The sequence below is a fragment of the Myxine glutinosa genome, unplaced genomic scaffold (genome assembly GCF_964187855.1).
Source record: "Myxine glutinosa unplaced genomic scaffold, kmMyxGlut1.1 SCAFFOLD_427, whole genome shotgun sequence".
Classification (NCBI taxonomy): domain Eukaryota; kingdom Metazoa; phylum Chordata; class Myxini; order Myxiniformes; family Myxinidae; genus Myxine; species Myxine glutinosa.
Window position 1 is genome coordinate 71,047 of NW_027616526.1, and position 11,583 is coordinate 82,629.

The window sequence follows — 11,583 nt, forward strand, 5'->3', positions numbered from 1 at the left end:
GTGGAAAACTCTAGAATCACATTGGACAGTTGTCTGTTCATGCACTAAGTGTGCCAGGTCAACATGCCCCTGTAGGACCGCCATAATCAAATGTGTAAATTTTTGTCATTGCAAAAAGGCTTCCCCTGATGCCTGCAAGAATCCTGTCGCTTGATAAAGAGTACATGTATTGAAGTTGCACGGGTGGTAAATGGTGGTAATTGACAGCACGCGCTTCCTTGTTATGACAGTTATATTGGGTTTGTGGACATGTTATGATTTTAATTCATGAATCCTTAAGCTATGTAAGTGTAATAGTTTTGCTTAAGCTGAATTTTGAGCGAAATTTAGTCAACATCATTGCCAGGAGGTGTTTGGCGGCCATTTTGAAATTATGCAAATTAGGTGTATTCAAAAGGGGTTGATTATGGTTCCAATGAATAGCTTGCTATCAAAAACCCATACATAGACACCAAAATCAGCCGAATATCACACTTACTTCTAAAGTTAGACCAATTTAACCAATTTTGGTTTATACCGCTTTTTGGGGTAGGGGTAACCTTTGTTAACATTTGACCCCACTGTCACTATACAATATAATGAATCACAAATATGATGCATGGAATTATTAAAGGGCTTCATAAGGAAGCTTCTGACAAATTTTGGTTGCTTTATCGACATAATTGGGTGTATGAGAGGTGATCGGATTTTGAGCGCCTTTCAAACTGAAAGTGATTTTTGGAGAAAAAGAAGCTAAATGACGGGTTTTTTTTCCCTAAAAAAGACAGTTTATAGTATTGAACCATGCTAAAAATGTGTTAGTTATGTCTAAACATGATAAATAAATGTTACATTTGAATCTAGAGCTGCCTACTCTTGAATTATTCCATGAAAACTGAATTTTGCTATTTCGGCTAATTGGCCTCAAGTCATAATCACGTATTGGGGTGTGCAGAAAAAACGTACTTGATCTGGGAGTGTTACCCAGATTTTTTCCAAGGGTCTCAACATATAGAACAGGAAAATCAAAAGTTTTGCCGTAGAAGAGAGATGTACACAAGCATCCCCCCAGAGCCTATACAATGCTGTTCACCCCAGAAGATGAAGCGACGCTTGCTGCTCGAATCCTCTTCACATCCTCCTCTTTCTGCTTCACTTCATCCGAATAAGCCTGAATGTTCACGTTCACCTGCTTTTGATCACGTCCTTCCTGTTCTCCTGAATCTAGGGAAATAATCATACAATGTTAAACCACCTTTAGGTTCATAAAGGGTTCAAGGTTCATACATCTTGCTTTTTTTGTTGATTAACATTGTATGAAATAATCATACAATGTTAATCAACAAAAAGCAAGATGTATGAACCTTGCACCTTATTGTACTCTCAAATGTCATCTACCTGGCGAATAACACAACATCTAGGTAGACAATGAACATCTTGCTCTACAAAGTGTGCACAACTTAAATTTAAATGGTCACATGACACATGTGATGCAACACACCACTCCTTTTAAGCTGTCTATTGTCATCTGTTCTGAGGATGTCGGCAGAGCTGCCCTCATCAGTAGTGGTTTCAACCTCGTGCACCATTGGCTTCTGGACATGAAAAATCAACCAGAAGCGTGCACTGGCATTAAATATTGACAAGAGAAAGCAGGGCGGGCAGAATACCCACTTCCTGGCTGCCATTAGTAATATGGCCGAGCATTTATGGATTGTTCATTTGCCATGGCCATTCTCCTGGGATTATGTTCATTTACAGAACATTACAGATCAACTCCTGAATAGTGTGTTGGACTCGAGTCCACAGTCTCTGGGATGAAAAGCCAGTGGGAACAATATGGCACCATAACCCATCAAACGTTACATCAATAACGCAGACAAGCTCACCAAGCAAGAAGACTTCAGAAAGAGGATAAAAACGTTGTTTTCAGTAAAATCTTCTCAAAATAAAACAACTTTTCATTTTGAGTATTTAAAAATAAGCCACAAGAACTACCAATCCATATTAACCACGAAACAACAATTTTTTATGCAATTTGCAATCAGAATAACAATCAATCTCAGATGTTGAAAATTTTTCCACAAAAAGAATATTCCATTACACACACACACACACACACACACACACACACACACACACACACACACACACACACACACACACACACACACACCTGAACTTAAGATGGATTAAATTGAGATTTGTTTTGTTGTTGATCTGCACATAATACCCCATAATGTCAAAGTCGATTTTTTTTTTTGACAATTTTTTGCAAAATAATTAAAAATGAAAAGCAGAAATGTCTCGAGTCAATAAGTATTCATCCCCTTTGCTATGACATTCCAAATTGAGCTCAGGTGCATCTTATTTCCTTTGATCATCCTTCAGACATCTCTACAACTTCAAATTGGAGTCCGCACAATTAAATTGATTTTACATGATTTAGAAAGAAACACCTGTCCATATAAGGTCTCACAGTTGACAGTGAATGTCAGAGCATAAACTCTACCAGGAAGTCCAAGGAACTGTTCGTATAACTCAGATATAGAATTGTGAGGAGGCAGAGATCTGGGGAAGGGGATAAAACAATTTATATTGTTGAAAGTTTCCAAGAGCACAGTGAGCTCCATCGTTAGGAAATGGAAAGAATATCGAACTACCCAGACACTTCCTAGAGCTGGCCGTCCGACCAAACTGAGCAACCGGGCAAGAAGGACTTTGATCAGGGAGGCGACCAACAACCCAATGGCCACACTGACAGAACTACAGAGTTCCTTGGCTGAGATGGGAGAACTTGCTGGAAGGACAACAGTCTCTGCAGAACTTCACAAATCTAGGCTTGATTGGAGAGTGGCAAGATGCAAGTCACTCCTGAGAAAAGGCACATGAAAGGACGCCTGGAGCTTACAAAAAGGCAAGTGAAAAACTCAGACCATCAGGCAAAATATTCCGTTGCCTGACGAGAAGAAAATTGAGCTCTTTGGCCTGAATGCAAAGCGCTATGTCTGGCAGAAAACGAGCAGAACGCATCTAACACCATCCCTACTGTGAAGCATCATACTATGGAGATGCTTTTCAGTGATGAGGATTGGGAGACTCGTAAGTATATAAGGATTGATGTACGGAGCCAAATACAGACATATATTTGAGAAGAACCTGCTTCAGAGTGCAAAATAACCTGGACTGCGGTGAAGATTTTATGTTCCAACAGGACGATGACCCCCAGCATTCAGCCAAAGCAACACTGGAATGGTTTCTGAACAAGAATGTGAAAGTCCTTGAGTGGCCCAGACAAAGCCCAGACATGAATCCCATTGAGAATCTGTGGAAAAGACTTGAAGATTGCTGTTCACTGATGCTCTCTTTTAGACTCGACAGAGCTTGAGCAAATCTGCAAGGAAGAATGAGAGAAACTCCATATATCCAGATGTGCAAAGCTGATATAGACAAACCCAGGAAGACTTGGAGCTGTAATCGCTGCCAAAGGCGCTTCTACGAAGTATTGACTCAGGGGCTGAATACTTATATAAATTAGATATTTCTGTATTTCATTTTCAATTGCTCTGTAAGAAATTCTAAAAAAGGGAAATGCCACTGACATTATGAGGTATTTTGTTAGTGACAAAAAAAAATCTATTTTTAATTCAGGCTGTTACACAACAAAATGTGAAAAAAAAAAATCAAGGGTAAAACACTTTTTGAAGGCAATGTGTATTTAAAAACAAAACAAGTAAAATAAAATGCAACTCAGTAAAACAAACCTGCATTCCCAAACTGCAGCCATTTTGCGACAACTTTTGTCCCAGTGCCACCAATTTGTTCAGAGCAATCCATTCCACTCTTGGATGTGGGCAACTCGACGGTAGCGGCCATGTCCTTATCGTCACTCACTTCCAGACGACACGTGGCCCAACTACTTTCATCGGCATCAAGCAAAACCTCATCAGGGCAGGACTCAAGCTTTACCAGAGAAGAGGGAACAGATGTTAACTTTGTGTATTTCTCTTGTCCTTGAGGCAAAACGATGGCATTCCAAATGAGAATGTCTCTCTCAGCCCCACCTTCTGGTTTTCCATTTTCTCCATGCACAAAATCTTCCATCAATGCGCTGTCAGTGCTACGGGAGGATCCTGGACTCTCGGGTATTGAAGGTAGTGCATCGACGGAGCCCTGCATGTCACAGTCGCTTTGTTGTAGTGCCAAGCTTGGGAAACCAATGTCTTTTTCAATATCTGAAAAACTGACCGTCTCCAAATCAACTTCAGGGGTCTCAGTCACGGTGTCAACATCCTCAACACTGAACATCTCTTGCACTGCTACATGTTCAACAATGTCTGCAACCTTGTGCTTGCACGGTTGGTTTGATTCATTGCCGTTAGCCACCAAATGCAGCCGATTGGTTTTGGAAGCTATGCCCGCCATAGTATCGAGTTCCTCTACTACGCTGGTGCCATCATTCTGTACGAGTGGTTCATTTTCATCCTGATGATGTGTTTGTGGAACTGTGACGACGTTCTCATAGTTTCCACTACTCCTGCTTTTTAGGCTCCATACCTCACAAACGTTCTCCATTGAAGCTTTGAAATTTAAAATTTTGGTCACGGGACCTAGTCTACCTTTGCTTGATACATTGCAACTCGAGGTCTCGCAGCTCCCATCACTGACATTGTGGGCAATTTGTGTCTCAGTGACTTTGAAATTCGGAAGACTTTTCAGAACATCATCATCATTATTATCTTCTGATCGTGACTGCTGCAAGCAACCCCAAAATGGTCCTAAAGCAAGAAGAGAGTCTCGTTTTAAGGAGGAACCCCTTGTAGACCCACTGACTATTCTGTGCTGCTTCTGAGGGGTCTTACTATTCCAGGTCTTATTACCGTCATAGGAATGTGTACCGTTAGATGGGAAGCCCTTACTGGACTCCGAAGAATCGTGCAAAGACCGACGTTCATTGTGATTTCCAGAATCACGGCTCCATTGTCCGAAGCTATAACGCCGTCGATGCAATGTAAAAGAAAAAGCAAGAAATATTCCACGTTTCTTGGTCCCCGTTTGCTTTTCCTCAATACAAGGGGCTGAAACAGGGTGAGAAGGACGAATCAGACATTGTGCAGGAGGACTGAGGCCTTCGGGGTCTGCGCAGAATGGATCCCGTTGATTGGAGCCAATGTAAGATAACTTGGGCAGGTGAGATGCAATTGAGGCCTTATGGGTCGCCTTGTCTTTGTCACCCATGGCAACTCAAATTTCCAGAGTCCACAGAGCAGAGAGCATGTTCGTCTTGTGTTTTCCCCAAACATGTATGCTTCCTGCATTGCAGACAAAAAACATGAAAAAAAATTTAGAGAGTGCAGACCCTCGCCAGGATGTGTTTGTGTGGCGTTTTTTGTGTGGTATATAATAGCTGCTGCGTTTGCGTGGTTTATTGACAGATTTGTGTTCAATCCAATATGGCTGCCAAACACGTGGCCGATGATTTAATTCTCCCATACAATTTTTGTGTATATCACGCTCAAGAAACTTCAAACTGATCGAATCAAGCGTTCTACTTGTCTAATATCACAATAATGAAGGCACTGATGACATCATCACAAATATATGTTATTCTTCATTGGGAGTACTTAACAATAAGCCACGTTTCAATTTATTCCATACGTCGGTTTTGTGAATATAGATGTGCAAAGTTTTTGATTTTTCCAAGATGGCACCCATACCACGTGACCTATGACGTCATAATCATTATAAAACTCTATTGGATGGTGAACATTTCTTGGCAACCGGACCAACGGTTGCAGAGAAAAGCATGCTCACGTTCTGTGAGGACAAACAGACAGATTGACAAACAAAATGGTAAACAGGCAAAGAAACAGGTAACCAAACAAACAGGTAAACAAACAAACAAACAAGTAAAGATACAGTCAAAGTGCACCGCCCCCATGCCAAATAATGATATATCCTACAGTGCGGCATTGCCGGGTCGCCTCGGGCGCCCAGCAATACCGCGGTGCAGCTCTCAGAGAGTGCATTGGGAGGGAGAGGTGTACAATAATTGATTGATTAATTGCACAATTAAAATCAATAAAAGATTATCATAAAATATTTTCTCAATCAATTGGCTAATAGCATAACTAAACCACTAGTGCTTCATCCGAAGATGTATCTTTTAGAAATTTAATTAAATAATTCATTAATAAAAAAATAAATAATTAATTGATTAATCAATAAATTATTAATCGATTAAATTATTAATCAATAAATCAAAAATATCCTTTATAGCCACATCACCTGGTCACTGTCATGTCCAAATATTAGCTTCCTAGCTCAAAAGGTGCCTGAGATATTGCCCAGATGAGAAAGAAAATAAATAAATGATTATAATGAAAAGAAATAAATAATAATCATAAAAAAATTAAATAGTTAATCAATTGGCTCATAGAATACATAAACCACCACCATTTCATCGGAATCTGTAACTTCATTTTTTTAAATTAATTAAATCATTCATTGAATAATTAAATAATTAATCGATTAATTAATTAATCAATAAATAAAAAATACCTTTTACAGCCAAATCACTTGGTCATTGGCATGCCCAAATATCAGCTTCCGAACTAAAAAGATGCCTGAGATAATGGTCAGAAGAGAAAGGAAATTTAATTAATTAAATAAGTACTTAATTAATCGCTAATAATTAAATAACTCCTCAATTAATTGATTAATCAAAAAACAAAAAATGACGTTTTTGACAAAGGACTTGCTCACTATTGTGCCGAAATTTCAGCTTCCTAGCTCAAAGGATGGCTGAGATATCGCACGGACAAACAAACAAACAAACAAGAAAGAAAACAAGTACACATACATTCAAAGTACACCGCCCCATGCCAAATAATTAAATATGCTGCAGCGCGGCATTGCCGGGGCGCCTCGGGCACCCAGCAATACCGCAGTGCAGCTCATTGAGGCTGCATTGGGAGGGAGAGGTGTACACTAATTGATTGATTAATTGTATAATTAAAATCAATGAAAGATTATCACAAAATATTTTCATAATCAATTGGCTAATCACATAACTAAACCACTAGTGCTTCATCCGAAGATGTATCTTTTAGAAATTTAATTAAATAAGTCATTTATAAAAAATTAAATAAATAATTGATTACTCAATAAATAATTAATCGATTAATCAATAAATAATTAATAGATGAAATGATTAATCAATAAATCAAAAATATCCTTTATAGCCACATCACCTGGTCACTGTCATGTCCAAATATTAGTTTCCCAGCTCAAAAGGTGCCTGAGATATTGGCCAAATGAGAAAGAAAATAAATAAATGATTAATAATTAAAATAAATAAATAATAATCATAAAAACATTAAATTATTAATCAATTTGGTCAGAGAACACATAAACTACCACTATTTCATCAGAATCTGTAACTTAAAAAAAAATTTTTTTTGTCATTAATCGAATAATTAAATAATTAATCGATTTATCGATTCATTAATAAATCAAAAATATCCTTTGCAGCCAAATCACCTGGTCATTGGCATGTCCAAATATCAGCTTCCTAACTCAAAAGGTGCCTGAGTTAATGATCAGAAGAGAAAGGAAATTTAATTAATTAAATAAGTACTTAATTAATCGCTAATAATTAAATAACTCCTCAATTTATTGATTAATCAAAAAAAAAATAGCGTTTTTGACAAAGGACTTGCTCACTATTGTGCCGAAATTTCAGCTTCCTAGCTCAAAGGATGGCTGAGATATCACCCGGACAACCAAGAAAGAAAACAAGAAAACAAGAAAACAAGAAAACAAGAAACCAGAGTGAAAACTGAGTACTTGCTTTCAGCGTGCGTCACTGCTGAGCCCCCTTTGGTGCCCGGCAATGACGATTTGCAATGCCTGGAGATGGCATAGGAAAGGAGCGGTGTACAACAAGAAAGAAAGCAAGAAAACAAACAACCAGAGTGAAAACTGAGTACTCTCTTTCAGCGTGCGTCACTGCCGAGCCCCCTTCGGTGCCCAGCAATGACGATTTGCAATGCCTGTAGATGGCATAGGAAAGGAGTGGTGTACAACAACCAGAGTGAAAACTGAGTACTCTCTTTCAGCGTGCGTCACTGCCGAGCCCCCTTCGGTGCCCAGCAATGACGATTTGCAATGCCTGGAGATGGCATAGGAAAGGAGCGGTGTACAACAAGAAAGAAAACAAACAACCAGAGTGAAAACTGAGTACTCTCTTTCAGCGCGTGTCACTGCCGAGCCCCCTTCGGTGCCCAGCAATGACGATTTGCAATGCCTGGAGATGGCATAGGAAAGGAGCGGTGTACAAAAAGAGGGAGCGGAAGACAAGATGGGGAGAAAAGAGGAAGCACACAAACACAACATCCGAGAGCAGGGAGATGTGTGGAAGGGAGAGGGCCCGGGGGGAGGAGGCATGGGAAGGGGGTGGGGGGGGAGGGAGAAGTATAAACACAAGGACACCAAGGACTTCCAGGACAGAAGTTGGTATTTCAAAAAGTGGATTTGGGGTGAAATTAGCGGGGGTAGAAAAGATAAAGGTTTTGGATGGGGGAAGATAAGAGATGGTGGTGAACAGCTGTTTTAAAGACTTGGAGGGTGGAGTGGGATTGAAGAGAGTGAGGGAGTTTGTTCCAGAGGCGGGAGAAAAGAGGAATGAAGGAGTGAAGGTGAGCAGAGAGTCTTGATTTTGGCAGTTTAACCAAAAGAGGGTTGCAGGCAGATCTTGTGCGACCTGTAGGAATATTTGCGGGACAGAGCCCAGAGAGAGCTGGGGGGGCAAGGCCAGAGAGGAGTCGGTAGAAGATGGAAAGACCACCAACCTGCCTGCGGTGAGTGAGTGAGAGGCCCTTGGAGTTAGCTTCGTCGTGGGAGATTCCAATGATTCTGAATGCTTTGGTTTCAACAGCGCGAAGGCGAGCTAGGTGTGAGGCAGGAGCACCAGCCCAGAGGGGAGAGCAGTATTCCATTGAGCTGCGGATGAAAGCCTTGTATGTGGTGAGGAGCTCAGGTTTGCGAAGGAAGGACTTCGCACGACGGAGGATGCCCAGTCTGTGACTGGCTTTGGAGGCCAGATTTGAAATGTGTTTTTTCCAGGAAAGATTATGGCAGATAGTGAGACCCAAAAGCTTGAGTGACAGAACTTCTTGGAGAGGATTATTCAGAAAGTGGATGGGAGGGTTGTCCAGTCGGTCTTTTCGGAGACACATCGTAAGAGTGTGAGATTTGTCAGGATTGAAAGACATGGTCCACTTGTTTGCCCAGTCTGTGATTTTGTCAAGGTCTGCAGAGAGTTAGGAGGCTGCAGACTGCCGATCTGAGGGATGAAGAATGGAGCGACAGAGAGTAGAGTCGTCAGCAAAGAGATAGAGAGGATTTTCAAGAGAGTCAGAGAGATCATTGATGAAGACCAGAAAAAGCACAGGGCCCAGAACACTGCCTTGGGGAACTCCAGCCTGAACAGGAAGAGGAGATGAGAGAAACCCATTCAGGGCCACACGTTGACTTCGACTAGAGAGGAAGTCCGCCAGCCATGCATATCGGTGCACGATAACAATACCTCGTCTGGAATTCCAATGCCAGACAAGATATATATATATATATATATACACGTACATACATACACACACCATGAAACTTGCGAAATTCAAATAAATAATAGTTGCAATGGGACCGGCAATTTGGGAATTTGGAAAATTTGCTAATTTTTTGAAAAATCCGTAATTTGAGGGGGGGGGGGGGGGAACCTGAATTTTTGCAATTTTTATTAATGTAAATCGCCCCAAACAAGGCATAAAGCCACTCTAGGTAAGGGGCTAAGGAAAGGTTATAAAAAGACAAGGATTAAGCAAAAAAAAAAAGAAAAGAAATAAGAAAACATTAAAGACAGAAAATAGCAGAAGTGAGGTAAAACCTGATTAAACCTCAAAGATGTAGGAAGTAGGAATCGATATTCCTCTTGAAGCCAAGTAAATCGTCGGATAATAGGAAGCACATTAAAGGTAGTGAATTTCAGAGCGAGACAGCACGAGGGATAAAACTATCTGCATAGCCTTTTGTTCTGCACTTTGGATCAGGATGTGCTGATTTTGTCTTTCCCTCGCGGTCCCCATGTACTGTCTTTGTCTTTCCCTCGCGGTCCCCATGTGCTGATTTTGTCTTTCCCTCGCGGTCCCCATGTACTGTCTTTGTCTTTCCCTCGCGGTCCCCATGTGCTGTCTTTGTCTTTCCCTCGCGGTCCCCCTGTACTGTCTTTGTCTTTCCCTCGCGGTCCCTATGTGCTGTTTTTGTCTTTCCCTCGTGGTCCCACTGTACTGTCTTTGTCTTTCCCTCGCGGTCCCCATGTGCTGTTTTTGTCTTTCCCTCGTGGTCCCACTGTACTGTCTTTGTCTTTCCCTCGCGGTCCCCATGTGCTGTTTTTGTCTTTCCCTCGCGGTCCCCCTGTACTGTCTTTGTCTTTCCCTCGCGGTCCCCATGTGCTGATTTTGTCTTTCCCTCGCGGTCCCCATGTACTGTCTTTGTCTTTCCCTCGCGGTCCCCCTGTACTGTCTTTGTCTTTCCCTCGCGGTCCCCATGTGCTGTCTTTGTCTTTCCCTCGTGGTCCCCATGTGCTGTCTTTGTCTTTCCCTCGTGGTCCCCATGTGCTGTCTTTGTCTTTCCCTCGTGGTCCCACTGTACTGTCTTTGTCTTTCCCTCGTGGTCCCCCAGTGCTGTCTTTGTCTTTCCCTCGTGGTCCCCATGTGCTGTCTTTGTCTTTCCCTCGTGGTCCCCATGTGCTGTCTTTGTCTTTCCCTCGTGGTCCCCATGTGCTGTCTTTGTCTTTCCCTCGTGGTCCCACTGTACTGTCTTTGTCTTTCCCTCGTGGTCCCCCAGTGCTGTCTTTGTCTTTCCCTCGTGGTCCCCATGTGCTGTCTTTGTCTTTCCCTCGTGGTCCCCATGTGCTGTCTTTGTCTTTCCCTCGTGGTCCCACTGTACTGTCTTTGTCTTTCCCTCGTGGTCCCCCAGTGCTGTCTTTGTCTTTCCCTCGTGGTCCCCCAGTGCTGTCTTTGTCTTTCCCTCGTGGTCCCCATGTGCTGTCTTTGTCTTTCCCTCGCGGTCCCCATGTGCTGTCTTTGTCTTTCCCTCGTGGTCCCCATGTGCTGTCTTTGTCTTTCCCTCGTGGTCCCCATGTGCTGTCTTTGTCTTTCCCTCGTGGTCCCACTGTACTGTCTTTGTCTTTCCCTCGTGGTCCCCCAGTGCTGTCTTTGTCTTTCCCTCGTGGTCCCCCAGTGCTGTCTTTGTCTTTCCCTCGTGGTCCCCATGTGCTGTCTTTGTCTTTCCCTCGTGGTCCCCATGTGCTGTCTTTGTCTTTCCCTCGTGGTCCCACTGTACTGTCTTTGTCTTTCCCTCGTGGTCCCCCAGTGCTGTCTTTGTCTTTCCCTCGTGGTCCCCCAGTGCTGTCTTTGTCTTTCCCTCGTGGTCCCCATGTGCTGTCTTTGTCTTTCCCTCGTGGTCCCACTGTACTGTCTTTGTCTTTCCCTCGTGGTCCCCCAGTGCTGTCTTTGTCTTTCCCTCGTGGTCCCCCAGTGCTGTCTT

The 11,583-nt window shown here is 42.3% G+C and overlaps 1 protein-coding gene across 1 annotated transcript; it reads right to left on the bottom strand.

Annotated features, from left to right (window-relative positions):
- Positions 1-913: 913 nt before the first annotated feature.
- Positions 914-5,291, bottom strand: LOC137412349 (uncharacterized). The gene is made up of 2 exons (XM_068097612.2): positions 3,744-5,291; positions 914-1,203 (listed from the first exon to the last, which is right to left on the bottom strand). Exons 1-2 carry the CDS (start codon positions 5,215-5,217, stop codon positions 1,055-1,057), a joined length of 1,623 nt encoding a protein of 540 aa, XP_067953713.2. The 5' UTR covers positions 5,218-5,291; the 3' UTR covers positions 914-1,054.
- Between the last annotated feature and the right edge of the window lie 6,292 nt (positions 5,292-11,583).

Coding starts and splice junctions, on each gene's coding strand:
- LOC137412349 (XM_068097612.2), bottom strand. CDS start 5,217: ATGGGTGACAAAGACAAGGCGACCCATAAGGCCTCAATTGCATCTCAC. Junction 1,204..3,743: donor GCTGCAGTTTGGGAATGCAG/GTTTGTTTTACT, acceptor TTATTTCCCTAG/ATTCAGGAGAACAGGAAGGA.